At 38.6% G+C, this 24,463-nt stretch overlaps 1 protein-coding gene and 1 non-coding gene across 3 annotated transcripts in view; one reads left to right on the top strand and one right to left on the bottom strand.

Moving 5' to 3' along the window:
• GIPC2 (GIPC PDZ domain containing family member 2) overlaps positions 1–24,463 on the bottom strand; it is an 86,806-nt gene that overhangs the window by 42,223 nt on the left and 20,120 nt on the right. The window contains exon 2 of one of the 2 annotated variants that reach the window (XM_044238527.1): positions 5,116–5,301. The exons of the other annotated variant lie outside the window; for it this stretch is intronic. Coding sequence (XP_044094462.1) covers positions 5,116–5,301 — 186 coding nt within the window. The remainder of the gene's footprint in view (positions 1–5,115; positions 5,302–24,463) is intronic. 2 annotated transcript variants of the gene reach the window in all.
• On the top strand, positions 1,697–1,803 carry LOC122901570. The gene has a single exon (XR_006383572.1). It is a non-coding gene; the product is annotated as a U6 spliceosomal RNA (small nuclear RNA).

Here is a 24,463-nt window from a genome sequence, read left to right as displayed (position 1 = left end):
ATCTTTTTCTTGCCTAAATGCTCTGACTAGAACTTCCAATACTGTGTTGAATAGAATTGGCAAGAGTGGGCATCCTTGCCTTGTTCCTATTCTTAGTGGTGAAAAGCTCAAAGCTTTTCCTCTAAGTGTGATGTAAGCTGTTGGCTTGTCCTATAGGACCCTTATCACATTGAGGTATGTTTTCTCTATATGCACTTTGCTGAGTTTTCACCATAAACAGATGTTGAATTCTGTCAAATATTTTTTCTCATCTACTGAGATAATAATTTTTATCCTTCACTTTGTTAATGTGGTATCCACATCGATTTGTGGATGGTGAACCATCCCTGGAATAAACCCCATTTGGTCATGAGGTAGGATCCTTTTAATGTATTGCTGAATATGATTGCTAATGTTTTGTTGAGGATTTTTGCATTTATGTTATTACAAATACTGGCTCTTCTTGTGTCATTCTTTTCTGGTTTTGGTAGCAAGGTGATGCTGGCTTAATAAAGTGAGTTTGGAAGAGTTCGGTCTTCTAATTTTTAGAAGAATTTGAGAAGAATTGGTATTAATTCTTCTCTCTGAATATTTGGTAGAATTTGCCAGTGAAGGCATCCAGTCCTAAACTTTTGTTGTTGGGAATTTTTTCACTACTATAAAGGAGATTAAATCCATCTGTTCAGATTTATTTCTTTATCAGTCTTGGTGGGTTGTAGGTTTCTAGGAATTTACCCATTCCTTATATGCTGCCCAATAGGTTAAGTGTAACTGTTCATAATAGTCACTTATGATCTTCTGCATTTCTCTGGTACCCAGTGTAACATCTTTCAGTTCTGGTTTTGAGTCCTTTTTGGTAAATCTAGCTAAAGGCCTGTCAAATGTTTTTCAAAGAACCAACACTTAGTTTCATTGATCTTCTCTATTGTCTTCTCAGACTCTTTCTTTTGGGAGGGGACAGACAAGAGAGAGAATACCAAGCAACAATCCCCCCAACATGTGGGTTGATCTCACAACCCTGCAGTCATAACCTAAACCGACATCAATAGGCAGATGCTTAACCAACTGAGCTACCCAGGAACTATCCAGTGCCCCTGGATATTCCCAATCTCTATTTTTGCTCTAATCATTCTTATTCCCTTCTTTCTACTAACTTTGGGCTTTATTTGTTCTTTTTCTAGTTCCTTGAGGTATAAAATTAGGTTGAAACTTGTTTCTTGAGGTAAGCATTTATCTCTATGAACTTCCCTCTTAAAACTGCTTTTTGGGGGCACCTGGCTGATTCAATGGGTTAAGTCCCTGCCTTTATCTCAGGTCATGACCCTAGGGTCCTGGGATCCAGCCCTGCATCCAACTCCCTGCTCAGCAGACAATCTGCTTCTCCCCTTCTCTCTGACCCTCCCCCTGCTTGTGCTCTCATTCACTCATCGTCTTTCTCAAAAAAATCTTTAGGGGGGAAAAAGGCACTGAGCCCAACACAGGGCTTAATCCCAGGATCCTGAAATCACAACTTAAGCCAAAATCAAGAATCAGATGCCCAACTAACTGAGCCACCCAGGCGCCCTAGGCCTGTGTCATTCTAAAGCCCATGTTCCCGTGCATCACAGTATACTGCCTCCCTAGTCATGGAATTCTTCCTCCTTACCCTTTTCTGAATCTATACCACACCATCCTACTCTAACCTACTGATTTCTAGCCACTACTGAAAGGATATCATGTACTCATTTCAGCAGCATATACACTAAAATTGGAACCATACAGAAAAGTTTAACACAGTCCCTAAATGAGAATGACATACAAACTCTTGGAATGTTTCATTATTTTTTTACTTATCTTGGCAAAAAGAAACACTGAAAGGGTGAGCCAAAAATTAATGAAAATGATCACTTATAAGGAGTGGGAGAAATGAGTAATGGGATAGAGAGTTAGGGGAAAAAGTGACAGATCTCTGAATGTCTTTTAGTATAGTTTTAACTTTTGAATCATGTTAATATTTTATGTGTTCAGAAAAAAAAAAAAAACAAGGATGGGGGGTGAAGTCCAATTCAAAGAGAAGCAAATGGGTTCAACAGCATTTCAAATAAATAACAATTACCTAGTGGGGAAAGGGGCAGGAAAGAACCTATTCCAAGTAACCTCTGAATACAATACTTTGTTTAGGGATTCCTGGGTGGCTCAGTTGGTTAAGTTGCTGCTTTCAGCTCAGGTCATGATCCCAGTGTCCTGGGATCAAGTCCCACATCAGGCTCCTTGCTTGGCAGGGAGCCTGCTTCTCCCTCTGCCTCTGTCTGCCACTCTGTCTGCGTGTGTTTGCATGCGCTCTCTCTCTAACAAATAAATAAATAAAATCTTTAAAAAAAAAAAAAAGAATACTTTGTTTATATATGTACATTTAGTTTAAATGGGATATTAGGCAACTGATAAAATAATTTTAAACTAATGTCCATACTGTAGTTTTATCAATATTAGATTTTCTGAATTTCACTATGATACTATAGCTATATAGAGGAAAAACCCTGCGCTTAGTAAGTATATTCTAAAACAGTAAGGGCAAAATAGGTGTGATACATACAATCCACTTTTTCAAGTAGTTCAGAAAAATTGTATGTATTTGAATTTAATATACATATACACATGCGTATGAGAGAACAAAACAGCAAATATGGCACATGGTAAAAACTGAAGAAATGTGTCAAGGGTATTATGGAAGTCTTTACAATCTTTCAGTAAGTTTTAAATTACCACCCCCCTCAATTTTTAAAGTCATATTAACCATATACACAGTAGGATATTCATTTCTCTAAGTTGAATTATATGTCAGTAGTTGGCTTATGCTCCACTTTCTCTTTGCCATCACGTACTTTCTCACAGGACTAGTAACAAGTACAGAGGCAGGCACATGTTCAAGGAGGCATTAAAAAAATAAAGAACACAAGCTCTGAACATCAGAGGTTAAGATCTAAAAAATCCACACGTGCTTGCAAAACTTTTAAGCCCTTCCCTGCTGACATTAGAAAGGCATTGCTGCATGTGCTTCATGTCCTAAGCTTCCCCCAGATAATCCCACATGACTTGCCCGACTCACGATTTTCCATTTGGTCACCCACTCAACCTTCGGCACAGTCCTATCTTTTGCAGAGCTAAAAATAACGATTCTATTAAATGGGAAGTTAAATAAAGTACTATTTACAGTTAAAAAGATAGCTTCTTTAAGACTTTTTTTTAATGATGACAATGCATCAGCAAAGATTTGGGCAAAATAAAAACATGAGATATGTTTTGCTTATGAAATTTATAACTAATTCTTAGTGAAGTGGATAGGAATGTCCGTCAGCTCTGGAACCAGATCTCTTGAATTCAAATCCTGAGTTTTTCAGCTACGTGACTTTGAAGCAAGCTACTTAACCTCCCTGATCCTGGTTCTGTATTTTTAAAACAGAGGTTAATAATACTGCCTACCCACAGGTCAATCTCCCAGATACCATATTGGAAAAAAGAAGCCAGAAACAATAGAGCATAGGATTCTACTTAATGAAGTTCAAGAAAAAGCAAAGCTATGGCATTAGAAGTCAGAATAGTGGCTGCCTTTGGCGGGGAAGCAGAGTGACTAGGAAGATTCACCAGGGAGACTTCTGGGTGGTAGAAATGAAGTTTCCCTTGATCTAGGTGGTGGTTACACAGGTATGGGTACAGTAAGCTATACATTAAAAATTTGTTGTACATTAATAAGAAAAAACATAGTATCAAATTGAACCGTGAAAATTGAGGAAAAAGTACATAAAGTGCATAGTACACGACAAGCATTCAATAGAAGTCATCTGTTTTGCAATTGTTTAATAGAAGGATTTAAGAAATGAGCCTGGGTGTCTGAGTGGCTCAGTTAGTTAAGCATCTACCTTTGGTTCAGGTCATAATCCCAGCATCCTGGGATCAAGTCCCACATTAGACTCCCTGCTCAGTGGAAGTCTGCTTCTCCCTCTGCCCCACCCTCTGCTCGTTTTCTCTATTAAAAAAATAAAAAAATAAAAACAAAACAAAAAGAGATAAATCTACTTTCCTTTTTACTATTCCTCAGTTCTTAGTTTTTTCATACTATCTCAAACCTTCTCTCATCTTTGCAGCTCTATATTGCTCTCTGTGCCTAAATAAAGAAATTACATACCCTCACACTCTAACATGCTCTCTCTTTCTCTCTTTCAAAGAAATAAATAAAATCTTTTTTAAAAAAATGTTTACACTTGGGGTGCCTGCCTGGTTCAGCTGGTAGAGCATTCAACTCTTGATCTCAGGGTTCTAAGTCTGAGCCCCACACTGCATCCAGAGATTACATTTGTTTAAAGATTTTATTTATTTATTTGACACACAGAGATCACAAGCAGGCAGAGAGGCAGGCAGAGAGAGAGAGGAAGAGAAGCAGGCTCCCTGCCAAGCAGAGAGCTCCGATGCAGGGCTCAATCCCAGGACCCTGGGATCATGACCTGAGCCGAAGGCAGAGGCTTTAACTCACTGAGCCACACAGGCGCCCCTAGAGATTACTTAAAAAAAAAAAAAAGTATTCTCTCTCTCTCTCTCTTTTTCTCTCTCTCATACACTTGGAAATTACCCTAAAAAAACCATTGGAAATCAACACAGAAGTCATCAGATATTAATGAGCTACAGACCTACAAGAGCTCATATGGATGAATGGGCACCAAGATCTGGCTTTCTTTTTCAGTAAGTTCTAAATTCTAGAGGAAGTTTAAACTGAAAGTAAGAAATTCAAGCAAAGGGTAAACAAAAAATGAGGTCTTTGCAAGCTTTTTTAAATGAAACCTTATCAAAACATCCCTGCTAAGCCAGCTTTCCAATCTGAAGATTTCTTTGACCTGGTAGATTTTCTTAAATATTACCCTCGGTTAGGTCACATAGTTATTTTTTAAGACTCACCTTTTTTTTTTTTTTAAAGATTTTACTTATTTATTTGGCAGAGAGAGATCACAAACAGATGGAGAGGCAGGCAGAGAGAGAGAGAAGGAAGCAGGCTCCCGGCTGAGCAGAGAGCCCGATGCGGGGCTCAATCCCAGGACCGTGGGATCATGACCTGAGCTGAAGGCAGCGGCTTAACCCACTGAGCCACCCAGGTGCCCCAAGACTCACCTTTATAAAAGCATAGCCAGCTCCATTTTCTGTAATGGTGAGACCAAGTGAGTCCTCAGATTTATATACATTCACTTCTTTTTGGTTCCCTTTCACATGGGCAAATAGGAAATCTTCAAGACCTACATACGATCCTAAGAGATTTTCCATATCAACTTTAGGTGTGTTTAAAGTACAATATAAGATCTGTAAGAAAGAAAAAAATAGGTTAGCTCAGTTTCCATAACAAAGCATTCTGATCATTAGATATAATATTTGAGTGAACCAGTCCTCAATTTATGATCTAAGAAGTTACATCATTAACCTCAGATAATATATACTGAGTACTTCCTATAGGCAAGGCTGTGTTCTAAACAATTGACAGCCATGATCTCATTTAATCCTCACATTGACTTTAGAAATGCATTATCACCCCCAAATTATAGAGGATGAATTTTAGGCTTCTGAAAGAAAGTAATTTGCCTAAGGTCACAAAGCCTGTGTTTGTCAAGAGCAAAATCCTGAGTTCAGATCATAGTGATTTAACACCTACATTACCTGCCATTTACAATGCTAAAACCAAAAGTTGTGTTCCCAAAGGCAAGGCCATGAAATGTTTACCACAATGAAAATATAAGCAAGACTGTTTTTGGAAACTGGTGATTTTTTTTTAATGAGGAAAATTATTTATCACATTATAGTGCTTGAGAAAAGTAATGAATGAGGTACTAAAATGAAGAGGTCTAAAACAGTCCTTAAAGACCACAAATCCAGTTCCTTAATTTTCAAAATAAAGGAACTGAAGTATGGAGAGATGAATGCAATTTGGTCAAATCCACATGATGGCAGGGACACCTTGGTGGCTGAGTTGGTTAAGGCACTGCCTTCAGGTCAGGTCATGATCCCAGGGTCCTGGGATTGAGTCCCGCATGGGGCTCCTTGCTCAGCAAGGAGCCTGCTTCTCTTGCTGCCTCTGCCTGCCTCTCTGCCTGCTTGTGTGTACTCTCTCTGGCAAATAAATAAAATCTTTAAAAAAAAAATTCACATAATGGTAGAAACAGCATGAAGAACTGGAATAGTAAAAAGTGGTGTAGAGATTGTAAAGCGACTCATGTCACCATGTCTTTATTGAAGCTCATTTTCCTTCAAAAACAGGATTCATTTTACTAAAATCTGCAGGGCAGCTCAAAGTTCGTTCACCATGGTCTGGGGCCCAAATATAAAATTACAGAAAAGTAGGAGAAAGGGGGTTGAAAACATGTCATTGGTTCAAAAATTAAGTTCAACGAACATTTCCTGAGTACATATGTCCCAAAGGAAAACATTTTAATACAGGTGTGTTATATCAAAATGGCTAAATGGAATTTTTTTTTATTCTTTTTTAAGAATAATTAATTTCACCACAGATGTTTCCAACCCTTCCTCCAAACCTGAGCCTTGCTTCAGTCCTCCCTTTCAACCCTTTCCCTGTATCCCTGGGTTTCACACCATTCCTGATTCCCACTCGAACTTAAGCCTTAACATGTCCATAAGCCTCATAAGGTTCAGAAATGGTGCAACTACGACTTATCAAATGGCCCTTTAAGCTATATCAGAATGTGTCTGAGTAGGAAGAGTTCTGTCACACGGCCAAAAGGTCCAGCATGGTCAGCAAAATTCTGATCAAATCTGAGAAGTGTATGAAAGGAGCTAGTGATGAGGACAAGAGGCAACTGGGTACCAAAGAATAAAGGCTTACAAAGAAAAACTGATGTCCCCACCCTTTCCCTTTTTCATCTGTGGTAAGTTGTGCTAACTGATGGATGTTTGATTTAACCCCTTGTGCTCCTGGGCAGGGCGTAATATATTTGGTGATCAGAAGGTGAGCCCAGGGTCCTGGGACTGAGCCTCGCACCGAGCCCCACACCTGCATCAGGCTCCCTGCTCACTGAGAAGCCTGCTTCTCCCTCTCCCTCTCCCACTTCCTCTGCTTGTGTTCCCTCCCTTTCTCCCTCTCTCTGTGAAATCTATAAAATCTTAATTAAAAAAAAAAAGAATGGCCCCTATTATTATTCTAACTGTGAAATCAATGGTATAATTGTCCACTTACAAAAATCATGAAGAGTGTGGGTAAATGGCCAAGGGAATATGCAGAGTAAACAGCTATTCTGATTTCCTTTCTCAAACAATGATGGGAAGGTGAAGAAACAGTTTTGTTTTGTGTGGTTTTAAGAAGTGAATCTATTAATGTGTTCACAGTGGATCCCAAACACCATTAATATAAAAGCAAGTTATCAGTTAGGAAACAAAACATTAAAATCTAAAATGATGGGGAGCACCTGGGTGGCTCAGTCAGTTAAATGTCTGCCTTCAGCTCAGGTCATGATCTCAGGGTCCTGGGATTGAGCCCCATAGGCTCCCCACTCAGCAGGGAGTCTGCTTCTCCCTCTCCCTCTACTTTCTCCTGCTCACACTCTCCCTCTGCTCCCTTTCTCTGTCAAATAAGTAAAATCTTAAAACACACACACACACACACACACACACACATAATGATGATGTAACAGGGCAGGAGAAAAGCCCCAAAGAGGAAATCCCACACAGAGTGGACTTCTAGTCACTATGCTGCTTCCTTTCTTTCAATTTTTCACATTTCACTGCAAAGCAAATATTAGATTTCCTGTAGGTATGATCCCTTTCACCGTGCTTCCTCCCTTGCAGAAGAAAGTTCCATTCCAGACAGCCAAAAGTTTGCAGGCAAGGTATCTTCCGCCCCCCCTCCCCCGGAAGAAGTGGAGCCAGCTACATCCTTCACAGAACAGAGCTCCACAAGAGGCTGTGCTGAAAACCTGCAGGAAAGTAACGGTCACTGAGACGTAGAGTGCAAGCCCTCTACAACAGCAAGTAAAAAAACGCCCTAACTTCAGGTCAGATCTCTGTGGGAGAATAAAAACCTAACACTCATAGGATCTCAACACACAACCATCAGCAAATATATCTGTAAGTATGTGATAAAGGGTTAGAAATTCAAACACATCCTCGCTGAAAAATAAGTGATATAGTGCTTTCTGAATGCTGCAAAATTCTTGCTTATTCATCCACCCACCAATCATCGATTAAATACCTGCTTTTCCCCAGGTTCTGTGCTGCACACTATGTATGCAAAGACACACAGTCCCTATACAAGGAAATCCCAGGCTCATATACTGCACTGAGGTATAGTAAGGCAACATGAGTCAACTGAAAGGAGCAAAAGCTATGAATATTTTAAACCAAAAAGAAACTCAAATACATATCTTTTTTTTTTAAAGATTTTATTTATTTATTTGACAGAGAGAGATCACAAGCAGACAGAGAGGCAGGCAGAGAGAGGAGGAAGCAGGCTCCCTGCTGAGCAGAGAGCCTGACGCGGGACTTGATCCCAGAACCCTGAGATCATGACCTGAGCCGAAGGCAGCGGCTTAACCCACTGAGCCACCCAGATGCCCCCATTCCACCCCTATAATACCCTTACCTATTGAGACTCTGCTCAAACGTAACTGCCCAGATGAAATCAATCTTTCCACTTTGCTCACATAATTTCAATCTAGTAACTCATTCAACAGTCTAAGTCACCTTGCCCTTGGATTCCTGCTGCTTTAACACATGTATTTGTCGTCCTCACCCTGAGAGGAGATCTTGTCTTGTCTTCTTTCTCCTACAATAGCTAACAAGCACCCCACTCCCTTTGTATCTGAATTGCATTGACAGCATACATTTATTTACCTCATTTGATATAATATACATGTATACCAGGTTTTATTGTCCTCATTTTGCAGATAAAAAAATTATGACTTTATCCAATGAACACAACTAATAAACGTTTATTGTTAGGATAGAAAAAAAATGATGCACTGTTCAAGTCATATCTGTGTTCCTTTAAGAAATACTGCTTCCACTGTAAGTATACTAGATAAAAGACAGTAAGACATAGTATTTAGTGTATTCTATACCTTCTCGTGAACAAACTAAACTAAATCAAAAGAAAGTAAACTCAGGGCGAGGTATCATATTATAAGGTGAGTCATCCATTAGATAAAAAGATTTCTGGTGGTTTTTTTTTTTTTTAACTGTAAAATGAAATCCTTGATGTCTTCTGAGGTATCCGTATTTAGTGCTTTACTACCATTGTCCATTTTCATTAAATAAATGGAATATTCTAGTTTTGCCGTTGAACTCTCTAAGTTCCTGGCTCCCTGAGCAGATACCAGATGGCCTCCCAGGAGTGCCACCCTACTGCTGCCAGCCACAGCTACACACAAAGGAGTCAAGCCCAGTGGGGACACTACATTGGACCCCATGGGCAAGAAGCTGCATCAAAAGCTGATGACACTTAGGACCCTTTTTTCTACCTTCCCTGAATCAGACCACCTCTTCAAATGGGTGGGGGCCATCATGGAGCAGCTGGCACAGTATATGAACACCTGAGGTACACGTTCTCCCTGGAGTTCACCAGTGACTACCCTTACAATGACCCACATGGTGAAATTCCTCACACCCCGCTACCACCCCAGCGCGACACCCAGGCTAACTTCTGCCTGGACATCCTGAAGGACAGATGTCAGGACCATCCTCCTGCCCATCCTAAGCCTGCTAGAAGAACTTAACATTGATAGACCTTTGAACACACATGCTGCTGAGCTCTGGAAAAACCCCACAGCCTTTAAGAAGTATCTGCAAAGAACCTATTCAAAGCAGGTCTCCATCAAGATCCCTGACTGCCTAGCCTCTCTCCTTGTGTTGTCTTTTTAGTTTTTCTTTAGATGGTCTTCATTCCTGTCTAGGGCTCTGCATCTTAAGCTGTGGTGTCATTTTTGTTTTGTTTTTAAAGATTTTATTTATTCACTTGAGAGAGAGAGAGAGCACCCAAGCAGTGGGGAGGGGCAGAGGGAGAGGGAGAAGCAGACTCTCTGCTGAGCAGGGAACCCAATGCAGGGCTCGATCCAAGAACCCTGAGTTCATGACCTGAGCCAAAGGCAAAGGCTTAACCATCTGAGCCACCCAGGCACCACTTGTTTTTGTTTTTTAAATTAAGCCCTTAAAATTGAACCACTGTAATAATTAAATAAACACATTGGGTTTAAAGGAAAAAAAGATAAATGGAATACTCAAGACAATTTCATTTCCTAAAGCAGCACTGACCAACAGATATGTAACAAGCCACATTTCTCATAGCTGCATTAACAAAAGTAAAAATAGATGTTAATTTATTAACGTATTAATAGATGTTTATTAATTATATAATCCATATATCTAGGGATGCCTGGGTGGCTCAGTTGGTTAAGCAGCTGCCTTCGGCTCAGGTCATGATCCCAACGTCCTGGGATCGAGTCCCACATCGGGCTCCTTGCTTGGCAGGGAGCCTGCTTCTCCCTCTGCCTCTGCCTGCCATTCTGTCTGCCTGTGCTCACTCTCTCTCCCTCTCTCTGACAAATAAATAAAATCTTAAAAAAAATCCATATATCTAATACATTGTTTCAAATAGATAATACAAAAATTGAGATAGTTTACATTTTTTAAATTTTTAAGATCTTACTCAATTTGAACTAGCCAGAGTGTCCAGGATCTATAGTTTGCTATTAGCTACCACATGGGGCAGCCAGTTCTAAAATATCCTGTCTTCATCAATTTTATACTTTGTATTTTCCCCATCTCCCTGTATCTGCACATGGCATTTCCTTAACCAAAAATGACATAGCCAAAACCCAACTTCTAAATCCAGTATATGTCAAAATCATCCCCATCCAATAAAGTCTGCTACATTTTCTATTATTATTATCCTAGGCTAACTTTTTTTTTTTTTTTTAAGATTTTGAAGTAAAGTCTACATCCAGTGGGGGGCTTTAACTCATGACTCCAAGATCTACAGCTGTCTGATACATAGTCCTCTCTCAGAATATAGTTACACAAACCAATAATTTCACCAACCCATTCTACATTAGATTTTGTTGTTTCCAACTAAACTCTAGAATCATTATATTTTGTATTTTTATAATTCTTCAGTTTAAAAGTTCTACCTACTACTATCTCATTTTATCCTTAAACTCAGTAAAGTAGATGGTAAATTGTTTAATACATTGACTGTATGCATCCTTATAGTAATTTCACATCCTATTCCCCCTATCAAAAATTTTAGGCACATGGACACCTGGGTGGCTCAGTTGGTTAACTGTCTTCACTTCAGCTTAGGTCATGATTCCGGTCCTGGAATCGAGTCCCACATCGGGCTCCTTGCTCAGCAGGGAGCCTGCTTCTCCCTCTGCTTGCAGCTCCCCGCTGCTTGTGCACACCCTCTGACAAATAAAATATTTAAAAAAAAAAGAAAGAAAGAAAAAATTTCAGGCACAGAAAAGTTGTTCCCTCTTCCAATAGAAGCAAAAAAAAAATTTTTTTTAAGGCAGGGAGGGGCACACCTAGGTGGTTCAATTGGTTAAGTAACAGACTCTTGATTTTGGCTCAGATCATGATCTCAGGGTTGTGAGACTGGGCTCCATGCTGGGTGTGGAACCTGCTTTAAGATTCTCTCTCCCAGGTGCCTGGGAGGTTTAGTCGTTAAGCCTCTGCCTTTGGCTGAGGTCATGATCCCAAGGACCTGGGATTGAGTCCCACATCCCGCTCTCTGCTTAGTAGGACGCCTGCTTCTCCCTCTACCTCTCCCCCTACTTGTGTTCCCTTTCTAGCACTGTCCAATAAATAAAATCTTTAAAAAAAAAAAGTTCTCCCTCTGCCCCTCCCCACCCATAATCGTGTGTGTGCACATGCACATGCGTGCGCTGCCCATAGGTATGTGTCTCGAAACAAAAACAGAAACAAACAAACAAACAAAAAACAACCAATGGATTAAGGGTAAGCAACTTAGGGTGCCTGTCTGGCTTCGTCAGAAGAACATGCAACTCTTGATCTCAGGGTCGTGAGTTTGAGCCCCATATTGTGTGTAATTCTTTTTAATAAGCTTTATAAAAAAAAAAAAGATGTAAGAGACTTGAATCTAGTCCCACTTCTGTACTCAGTGAGCTGTTATTTGACCTCCATAGTCCTCAGGTACATCACGGCATCATTAAAGCTCGGTCTACATCATGCAGTTGTTATTTAAAAAAAACAAAACAAAAAAAAACAACTCAATAAGACATTATATATAAAGTATTTTTTAAACTAAAATCCTATTTTTAAGGTTATTATTCCTGGAATATAAGTGCTTCTTGAACAGTAATATTTACACTTACAAGCAGCTTACAAGCTGCTTATATTGCATAAGTTTTCCTGAGGAGATCAGATTATGCTCCTTTTTACTGTCATCATCAGGAGGGATTTCTTTTTCTCCCATAAATTACATTATCCTTCAACTTTGTTGTTGAAGAGTAACTCATGGACAGTGTTCTTACCATGCATAATATCTGAACTGTTATCTTACCATGTGGTTATTATTATTCACCCTTAAAACTCGGCTAGGATGATAAGTCTGAACAACTACATAGAATCATTAATATAAATTAAATATTATCTTTTCTCTCCATTATATACTTTACAATGTGCTTTGTGTAAGGTTAAATAAATCATTTGTCATTGGTGTTTCAAAAGATATTCTGTTACCACAGATCTCTCCAAAAACACATTAAATGCCACCCCCCACCTTTTTTTTTTTTTTTTTAATCCAGGAAGCCCATTTCCAACTTTCTTTTGTTTGATGCCTTCCTTAAACAGGAACTGAGCTGACCAAAGATCCCACATGTTCCAAAAACCTCTGGAAGAAGTTATGGGCTTGTTTAGCTGGCATTACATTACTAGTGGATGTGATTTTAGTAAGTAACTGGAACTGTAACCTCTTAAAGGTTATCTAAAGTAGCAGTATTAATATTTTAATACAACTACTTTCCTACATCTCAATCTATCCCAAGAATTTTGCTACTTTTTACATACTTTCTAAAATAAGCATTATAGAAATACCAATATTATAGAAAATAAAGAGAAAGTACATAATGACAAATCTAATAATTAAACCATACATTTAAAAAAGTTTTCTTAAGTAATCTCTGCAGCCAATATGGGGCTCAAACTCATGACTCTAAGATTAAGGGTCATATGCTCTACGGACTGAGCCAGCCAGGCACCCTAAATTGACCATACTTCCATTAGGAGTTAATATCTTGTCTTTGTCCATAAGAACACCACTTGGATTGTTTCCTGTGTTAATGACTATGGTTTTCTCTGGGCTGTTCTCATTATCTAAGTCTCAAAGACTTTTTCCTTATTTAAAAAAAAAAATTTTTTTAAATGCAAGTATTAAACAAAATATACAATCAAAAAAATTATTATACCTCCATTAGTTAATTATCCTTAAAATAGCAGGAATTAAGATCAAACTAAGAACAAAATAATTATGGAGAGGAGGGAAGAGGGTTACCCAATTACCCTGAGTCCTTGAACAGAAGGGAGTAGCTCTAACCAAGCCTGTGACAAACTGTTACTCATTACTCTTCCAGGGTGCGTGCCTATCTCAGTCAGTATAGCATGAGACTCTTGATCTCAGGGTTGTGAGTTCAAGCCCCACATTAGGCATGCATGGAGCCTACTAAAAACCAAAAACTTTCAAAAAGCTCTGAGTGTCTTATGGTACCCCAAAAATATGTGGTAAATGTACTGTATCAAATAACTTCTAAAACTCAATTCTTCAATTATAGTCATAAACTGGGCCACCTGTTCATCCCCTCTTAACTGTACAGATTGGATACTGACTTCCGCTTCCAGAAAAACACTCGGAAAGTGAAGTAACTGAGGAGATAGCTCTGGAAGAATGGAAAATAAAATCAAAATTCAAGGTCCAAGAAACATTACATGCACCAGGCACTTTCATAAATTACTTCCTTTATTCCCTATGGTAATTCTAGGTGAGAGGTATTATATTACCACCATATATATATATATATATATATATATATATATATATATATGGACTAAAAAATAAAGGCTTAGAAATGGCACCATTTGCAACAATATGGATGGAACTTGGGGGCCTTACACTAAGTGAAATAAATATGACCAAGAAAGACAAATACTGTATGATCACACATATACATAAAATCTAAAAAAAACAAACTTCAGAGATACAGAACAAACTAGTGGTTGCCAGCAACAGGGGTAGGTACAAGGAAGGCCAAACAGGTGAAGGTAGTCAAAAGTTACAAGCTTCTAGTTATAAAATTAACAAGTCATCAGGATGTGATACACAGTAGAGCAACTATAGCTTATACAGCATTGTATATTTGGAAGTTGCTAAGAGAGATCTTAAAAGCTCTCATCACTAGAAATCATAACTATTTGTGTTGATGGATATTAACTAGATATTGTGGTGATAATTTTGTCATATATATAAATATTGAATCATTATATACCTGAAACTAATAATATTATCTGCCAATTATATCTCAAAAAAATAAAATAAAATAAAGAAGAAAAGGCTTATAGGGTCACATCAGTAGTATGTGGTACAAATGAGATTCCAACCCTGGATGTCTGAGTTATTTTCCCTGCAATGTTACCTCACTTGACATCTGATATCTGTAGAGAGACACCAAAGTTACTGATCACTTCCCAAGGCATTAGCTCAACTAATCCTTGTGAGTCAGGTCATGGGGGCAAGTATCACTACACCCTGTGCAGAGGATAAAACCAGCTCAGACCCATTAAGTGATTTATCTAAGGTCACATAGCTAATGAAAGACAAAACAAGAATTCAAACTTCTGATTTTTTCTAACCCATGATACTGTAACTAATGTAAACATAAATTCAGCTTTGAATTTAAAACAAAGGCAGAAACTATATATTTTGTGTTCTATATAGAGCCAAATAATACCATTTATCTAATAAACCACCCACTTCCTAAAAGGAGTTAAAATAGATTGCAAAAAGGAGCTATTTGTAATTGGACTTTAAAAATCAAATATTAGATGATCAGTAAATATCAAAATACTAGCACATTGTTTGATTTGATTTACTGTAAGTTTAAAATTATTTCTTCCAGATAATTTTGAAACTGACTAGTTACATTTGTTTCTTTGTACTATAAATAGGCATTTAAAATCTCAAACTTATTATTTTCCCAGCATAACATATGTACTAAATTTCTAAGATTTGTTTTTAAAATATACTTGGTTTTTTATATATAATGCCCCTACCTTCACCTCGTCAATGGCTATAGTCATCTAGAAACAAGTTCCAGCATTTGCAAAAGATAAAATTGGCAACAAGACAGATATTTAGAAACCTGATACTGTATGCTCTATTTAGACCTTCATGAGGATATTGTACAAAGCCCTGCCTCGAACTGTGTAGAACTTTCTATAAATGATTCACTTCTAAATTAGCTGCCCTGGGTCAGCAGTGGCAAGTCCTAAATAAAAGGTGAATCATCCTTTGTACTCTTCTTCTTCTTAGCGAGCAAAATAATAGCACAAAAATAATTTTATCCAAAAAAAAAGAAAAGCAGATTTATATTTGTTAATCTACCAAATGACTTCCCACAGTAACCAAAAGAACATTTTCTTTTGCTAATGAAAGCTAACCGAAGCAACTATGTGACCAAAAAAGTCAAATATCTCAAAGCAATTCTTGAAACATAAGTTTAAAAGGATAAGGAGAGGTTTTAGTCTTGCCTTTGTGGACATTACAGAAATACTAAACTGAGTAAGATAAATCAAATGTGTATGGCTATATATATCATCCTTTTCCACAATATTCTTCCAGACAGAACTTTATCCTAGTCTATTAATGCTGCAAGGTTACGTGCCAATTTTAAAGACATCATAAATCACTGCTATTCCCCTGGTCAGGTGCTGTCTCAAATTTTCCAGCTTCCAAAACCTACTTATCTTCTTAAAAGCCTCCTCTTATTTGACACATGAAATGGAAAAGAACATAAAAAGACAAAGACTATAACAAGGAGACATTTTATATCTAAGAACAATGTAGTAAGGTGGCTTGTAAAATATTATAAATTACATTAATAAAGAGATTTATGGTTAAGCTTTCCAGTTTACCAAATACAAAACACAATTTATAAAAGATGGCCATTATATCTCAAAAGGAACCCTAATCAAAATTTTAAGATGTGTTTGGCAGAATGCTCATGTAACACTATGTTCATATTAAGCCAGGCAGCAGACTTACAACCCTTACAATGAAATGACTACAAGCATGTTATATTTCAAAAACCCCTAAATAGGGGTATCTATGTGGCTCAGTCATTAGGCATCTGCCTCAGGCTCAGGTAATGATCCCAGGGTCCTGGGATTGAGCCCGCATCGGGCTCCCTGCTCAGCGGGAAACCAGCTTCTCCCTCACCCACTTTCCCTGCTTGTGTTCCCTCTCTCACTATGCCACTCTCTATCAAATAAATAAGTTAAATCTTTTTAATTAGTTAATTTAAATAAATATACATATACAAACATACCACCTAAATGGGGATGCCTGGTTGGTTCAGTCAGTTGAGCATGCAACTCTCAGTCTCAGGGCTATGAGTTTGAGCCCTATGTTGAGTGCAGCTTACTTTAAAAAAGTACTAAAAGGGGCACCTGGGTGGCTCAGTGGGTTAAAGCTTCTGCCTTTGGCTCAGGTCATGATCTCAGGGTCCTGGGATCGAGCCCCGCATCAGGCTCTCTGCTCAGTGGGGAGCCTGCTTCCCCCTCTCTCTCTGCCTTTCTGCCTACATGTGGTCTATGTCTGTCAAATAAATAAATAAAATCTTTTTTTTAAAAAAAAGTACTAAAATAGAAGACACCCATATAAATCATGGGAAACTGGAAAGCAAGCATGGTGAGCCAAGGAGGTGTCAAGTGGGAGGGATAAGGGAAGGTGGTCTATTCCCTACTATTTCCTAGGACAGAAATTCTTAAAGAGATGAGCACTTTATGTAAAAAGTGGGCTATTTGCTGCTATAAACATTGGGGTACAGATGGCCCTTCTTTTCACGACATCTGTATCTTTGGGGTAAATACCCAGGAGTGCAATTGCAGGGTCATAGGGAAGCTCTATTTTTAATTTTTTGAGGAATCTCCACACTGTTCTCCAAAGAGGCTGCACCAACTTGCATTCCCACCAACAGTGTAAGAGGGTTCCCCTTTCTCCACATCCTCTCCAACACATGTTGTTTCCTGTTTTGTTAATTTGGGTCATTCTAACTGGTGTAAGGTGATATCTCAATGTGGTTTTAATTTGAATCTCCCTGAGGGCTAATGATGATGAGCATTTTTTCATGTGTCTGATAGCCATTTGTATGTTTATAGCAGCAATGGCCACAGTTGCCAAACTATGGAAAGAACCAAGATGCCCTTCAACAGATGAATGGATAAGGAAGATGTGGTCCATATACACTATGGAGTATTGTGCCTCCATCAGAAAGGATGAATACCCAACTTTTGTAGCAACATGGACGGGACTGGAAGAGATTATGCTGAGTGAAATCAGTCAAGCAGAGAGAGTCAATTATCATATGGTTTCACTTATTTGTGGAGCATAACAAATATCATGGAGGACAAGGGGCATTAGAGAGGAGTAGGGAATTTGGTTAAATTGGAAGGGGACGTGAATCATGAGAGACTATGGACTCTGAAAAACAATCTGAGGGGTTTGAAGTGGCGGGGGGGTAGGAGGTTGGGGTACCAGGTGGTGGGTATTATAGAGGGCACGGCTTGCATGGAGCACTGGGTGTGGTGAAAAAATAATGAATAATGTTTTTCTGAAAATAAATAAATTGGAAAAAAAAAGTGGGCCATTTGAAAAACTATAAACATCTTGAGAGAGACTGAAACTGATTTTTATTCTAAACTAGGACACCTAGAAAGACAGGAAATTGTACAAGGTGATAGGGTGAAAGGTGACAGAAGAAAATGTACTACAGGGTTCCCTAGATGAGAAGTAACAAAGGATTGGGGGAAGACAAATCCGATGACCACCTCAGACACTTAAATTGTTCATTAGCAAGTGGGGGGGGGAGGCGGGAACAGAACAAAACAAAAGAAAAACCTCTACTGGTAGGGTCAGTGTGACACAAGTATGTACAGTCCTAAATTTAGAGGAACTGAGTATATGTGTGAGTGTGTTTGTGCATGCATGTGTGCACATAGTGTGCATGAAGCTTCTTCTAGGCTCAGCTTGCTTAATCCTGAACCATCTCCCACCCAAGGAAAGAGAGTCCCAAGAACAGAGACTGGGAAAAATTGGAAAGACGTTGCCAAGAGTAGAATTATGTCACAGGCTCAGAGACACTTAGGCACAACCCTGGCTGGAAAACTCTCCCCTCTGCTTGGATTAGTTTATGAGTAGTTCCTACTCCCCTGCTCTAAGCAGCTCCTTCCCACCCTCTGCTTGCCAACATTACTGCCATTCTGGCCTATAAAACTGGGACTCGAGCAGGCAGAACAGTTTAAGAGGGGAGGAGAACCCAGCAGTGTCCAGAGGCTTCCCGAAGAAGCTGGCAAGCTACCACAGGGTTCTCTCCTCGACTCCCAGGAATATGTCACCCAGTCAGAGCCAGGACGAGGAGTACCAGCATCTCCCAGCTCCAGGCTTGCTGCTGACACGGCGTCCTCACTCTCTGCTTCTATTTTTATAACCACCCTATCCTCTCCCCACTCCCTCCCCGAATGCCTATAATTCAAAAACTTCCTTACTGCCCAGGAAACTGGCATGTTTATTGTTGGTGTTTAATTGGCAAATATATGAAATGTTCTTACGTTTTTCTTCTTTCTCCTTTTCTAGTAGTCAATTTGGTTACAATTAGACAGACTGCAGGTCACAGTTTACTACTATTGTCCCAGAGTAATTTTTTTATTTTATAAGTAGGCTGCATGCCCAGTGTGAGGCTTGAACTCAAGACCCTATGATCAAGAGTCTCATGCTCTAGCAACTAAGCCAGCAACGCACCCCCCACCACCCATCACAGTAATTCTTACTATCATCCCTGTCACCCTCTGAAGTGCTTGGATTTGGAATATAATTTTTTTGGCCATCTATTTATAATACATCTCCTATTAAGCTGATCAAATAAGCATATTCCCATTTCAGAATGGCATGAGTAAAGACAGCATGGAATAAAAGGGAAAAGATAAATTTGGATGTTGAAGAACAGCAGTGGTAGAGTTCTTCCTCTGTCCTTTAACATCTAAGTAATCTTTCCTAGAAGCTACTTGGAAGGAAAATATCAGCATCTAGGACTTGTGCACAATTAAGATCCTAGGAGACTTGCATGTGCGGAGAGTTGAGCTCTATGTGTTTGGTGAGAGAAAAGGGTAAAATATAATTATATGCTGAGACAAATTCTGCTACGGGTATGCTCTATGCATAGGACACAAAGAAATACAGATATTATTAAAGAGTTATCTTTGGCACATGAGAAACATTGCCAAAGCAATCCTGAATTAACTGGTATATTTACTATTTCTCAAGTTTAACTGAGATCTTCAACTTTGTTGAAGTAATAAATGAACATCATTTATTATGTTTATACTAAACTTTATAGAAGAAGCCCTCATCAGAAAGGTCCAGATTAGTTACTATAACACAGAATTCCACACTGAGATAACTTAGTTTGAGGATCATGTATAGGTATATACCTTTAGATGAGCCTTCCTTATCTGGGAGGATTTGGCCAAGGACAGGAGAATGAAAAAGGTACAGAGCTAGGTGGAAGCAACATGGCAGAGGAGTAGGAGACGGAAATTTGGAAAGAACCCAAATACATGGAGACTAAACAGCCTCCTACTAAAGAATGAATGGGTCAACCAGGAAATTAAAGAAGAATTGAAAAAATTCATGGAAACAATTGATAATGAAAACACAACCGATCAAAATCTTTGGGACACAGCAAAGGCAGTCCTGCGAGGAAAGTATATAGCAATACAAGCCTTTCTCAAGAAATAAGAAAGGTCTCAAGTACACAATCTAACCCTATACCTAAAGAAGCTGGAGAAAGAACAGCAAATAAAACCTAAACCCAGGAGGGGAAGAGAATCATAAAGATCAGAGCAGAAATCAATGGAATAGAAACCAAAAGAACAGTAGAACAAATGAACAAAACTAGGAGCTGGTTCTTTGAAAGAATTAATAAAAATTGATAAATCCCTAGACAGACTTATCGAAAAGAGAAAGGATCCAAATTAATAAAATCATGAATGAAAGAGAAGAGATCACAACCAACACCAAGGAAATACAAACAATTAGAAGAACATATTATGAACAACTATATGCCAGCAAATTTGACAATCTGGAAGAAATGGATGCATTCCTAGAGACACGTAAACTATCAAAATTGAACCAGGAAGAAATAGAAAACCTGAAGAGACCCATAACCAGTAAAAAGATTGAAGCAGTCATCAAAAATCTCCCAACAAACAAGAGCCCAGGGCCAGACAGCTTACCAGGGGAATTCTACCAAACATTTAAGGAAGAATTAATACCTACTCTTCTGAAACTGTTCCAAAAAATAAAAATGGAAGGAAAACTTTCAAACTCATTTTATGAAGCCAACATTACCTTGATCCCAAACCAGAAAAAGACCTCACCAAAAAGGAGAATTACCAATATCCCTGATGAACACAGATGTGAAAATTCTCAACAAAATACTAGCCAATAGGATCCAACAGTACATTAAAAGGATTATTCACCATGACCAAGTGGGATTTATTCCTAGGCTGCAAGCTTGGTTCAACATCCATAAATCAATCAATGTGATACAATACATTAATAAAATAAAGAACAAGAACCATATGATACTCTCAATAGATGCTGAAAAAGCATTTGACAAAGTACAGCATCTTTTCTTGATCAAAACTCTTCAAAGTATAGGGATAGAGGGTACATACCTCAATATCATCAAAGCCATCTATGAAAAACTCACAGCAAATATCATTCTCAATAGGGAAAAACTGAGAGCTTTTCCCCTAAGGTCAGGAACACAGCAGGGATGCCCGCAATACCACTGCTATTCCACATAGTACTAGAAATCCTAGCCTCAGCAATCAGACAACAAAAAGAAATAAAAGGCATCCAAATTGGCAAAGAAGAAGTAAACTCTCACTCTTTGCAGATGATGTGATGCTTTATGTGGAAAACCCAAAAGGCTCCACTACAAAACTGCTATAACTCATACAGGAATTCAGTAAAGTCTCAGGATATAAAATCAATGCACAGAAATCAGTTGTATTTCTACACACCAACAGCAATCCTGTTTACAACTGCATCCAAAGCCATAAGATACCTAGGAATAAACCTAACCAAAGAGGCAAAGAATTTGTACTCAGAAAACTATAATGTACTCATGAAAGAAATTGAGGAAGACACAAAGAAATGGAAAAACATTCCATACCCATGGTTTGGAAGAACACATACTGTAAAAATGTCTATGCTATCAAAAGCAATCTACACATTTAATGCAATCCCTATAAAAATACCATCAATGTTTTTCAAAGAAATGGAACAAATAATCCTCAAATTTATATGGAACCAGAAAAGACCTTGAATAGCCAGAGGAATGTTGAAAAGGAAAGCCAAAGTTGGTGGCATCACAATTTCAGACTTCGAGCTCTATTACAAAGCTGTCATCAAGACAGTATGGTACTGGCACAAAAACAGACACATAGATCAATGGAACAGAATAGAGAGCTCAGAAATGGATCCTCAACTCTATGCTCAACTAATCTTCAACAAAGCAGGAAAGAACGTCCAATGGAAAAAAGACAGCCTTTCCAACAAATGGTGTTGGGAAAAATTGGACATCCACATGCAGAAAATGAAACTGGACCATTTCTTTACACCACACACAAAAATAGACTGAAAATGGATGAAAGACCTCAATGTGAGACAGCAATCCATCAAAATCCTTGAGGAGAACACAGAGCAGAAACCTCTTCGATCTCAGCTGCAGCAACTTCTTTCTAGAAACACCACCAAAGGCAAGGGAAGCAAGGGCAAAAATGAACTACTGGGACTTCATCAAGATCAAAAGCTTTTGCACAGCAAAGTAAATAGTCAACAAAACCAAAAGACAATTGACAGAATGGGAGAAGATATTTGCAAATGACATATCAGATGAAGGACTTGTATCCAAAATCTATAAATAACTTATCAAACTCAACACCCAAAGAACAAATAATCCAAACAAACAAACAAACAATCCAATCAAGAAATGGGCAGAAAACATGAACAGATATTTCTGCAAAGAAGACATCCAGATGGCCAACAGACACATGAAAAAGTGCTCAGCATCACTCAGCATCAGGGAAATACAAATCAAAACCACAATGAGATACCACCTCACACCAGTCAGAATGGCTAAAATTAACAAGTCAGGAAATGACAGATGTTGCTGAGGATGCAGAGAAAGGGGAACCTTCCTGCACTGTTGGTGGGAATGCAAGCTGGTGCAACCATTCTGGAAAACAGTATGGAGGTTCCTCAAAGAGTTGAAAATAGAGCTACCCTATGACCCAGCAATCGCACTACTGGGTATTTATCCTAAAGATACAAATGTAGTAATCTGAAGGGGCATGTGTACCAGAAAGTTTATAGCAGCAATGTCCAAAATAGCCAAACTATGGAAAGAACCTAGATGTCCATCAACAGATGAATGGAAAAAGAAGATGTAGTGCATATATACAATGGAATACTACACAGCCATCAAAAGAAATGAAATCTAGCCATTTGCAACGAAGTGGATGGAACTAGAGGGTATTATGCTGAGCAAAATAAGTCAATCAGAGAAAGACAATTATATGATCTCTCTGATATGAGTAATTTGAGAGGCAGGGCAGGGGGTTTAGTGGGTAGGGAAGGAAAAAATGAAACAAGACAGGATCAGGAGGGATAAAAACCATAAGAGATTCTTAATCTCAGGAAACAAACTGAGGGTTGCTGGGGGTGGGGGGGTAGGGAGAGGTTGGTTGGGTTATGGACATTGGGGAGGGTATGTGCTATGGTGAGCTGTGAAATGTGGAAACCTAATGATTCACAGACCTGTACCCCTGGGGCAAATAATACATTATATGTTAATAAAAAAATTTTTTAATGTATAGGTCTAGAAGAGAAAATTTTTAAAATTAAAAAAAGTATCCAAAGAGTTGTTAAAAAAAAATGTATCTTGTTTAAGGAAAAGAAGATACCTAACCTGCTATTTCATTCAACTCTTACAACAAATCACAAAAAGCAGGTATTATTTTGCCAGTGACATTTTTTTGCCAGGTATATTTTGCCAGTGAGAAAATTTAGGCTAGAAGGTGGCATCTCCAGGAGTCAAACCCAGGGCACACCACACCACCCTGAAACCCACCCCCCACTGTATGATCCTGAAAGCTTTTCTATCATGCCACCTTGACTCCCTGTCTCTCAAAGGATGCTATGAACCCTTCAAAAAGCCACAGCAACATATGTTGCTTTAAGATATAAAAGCCTAAGGGCACCTGGGTGGTTCAGTGGGTTAGTCTTTGCCTTCGGCTCACGTCATGGTCCTGGAGTCCTGGGATCAAGCCCACATCGAGCTCTCTGTGGGGAGCCTGCTTCCTTTCCTCTCTCTCTGCTGCTTCTCTGCCTGCTTGTGATCTTTCTGTCAAATAAATAAATAATCTTTGGGGAAAAAAAAGATATAAAAGCCTAAAATGTCACAAATCTAAGAAACCACTCTTCACTCTACATAATTACAACCCTATAAGATTAATCCTAAAACTGAATATATAAAACCAACAGGTCTTCTTGCTGGTTTTTCCCTTCTTTCTTTCCCACTTTTTTCACCCTTAGTACCTAACTTCACACGTAAAGCAAGTACTTTATCTCAAGCAACTGGTTATAAAGCAATGTTGCTGGTGGGAAGGGGAGATTTTGGCCCCTAATGAAACAATCTGAAATTTTGTGGAGGCCTTTTTGGTTGTTAAAATGATTGTGTGACCCTGCTGGCATCTGGGAGACAGGGACTGATGTAGGGAGACTGTATGAACTCTAACACAGATGCCCAGCTCAGTTAAGAACTGTTTGGCATTCCACGTGATTTTTAAATGTCCTCCAGACATTCACTTTGGGGAGAGGAATACAAACAAAGATTTATTTAAGCCTAAACCCTAGGTGTGTTACAGCTGAAATATTTTTGGTTATCACTTTCCTGGACTATAATTAACATGTAAATCAAGGAAAAGACTTAACCTGTTTGTGCTAAAATTTACCAAGCACGGTTTATCATTTTAGAAAACCAAGGCACTCACAACAATGCTATTCACATAACATTTTATGTTAAAAATTCAAATATCAATCTATTCCCATTGTTACATTACAGTAATTCTACAAACATCAACAAATATCATTTACCCCTTATTTCTT

The sequence above is a fragment of the Neovison vison genome, chromosome 2 (assembly GCF_020171115.1).
Source record: "Neovison vison isolate M4711 chromosome 2, ASM_NN_V1, whole genome shotgun sequence".
NCBI lineage: Eukaryota > Metazoa > Chordata > Mammalia > Carnivora > Mustelidae > Neogale > Neogale vison.
This window is presented reverse-complemented; position numbering and strand designations above follow the sequence as displayed.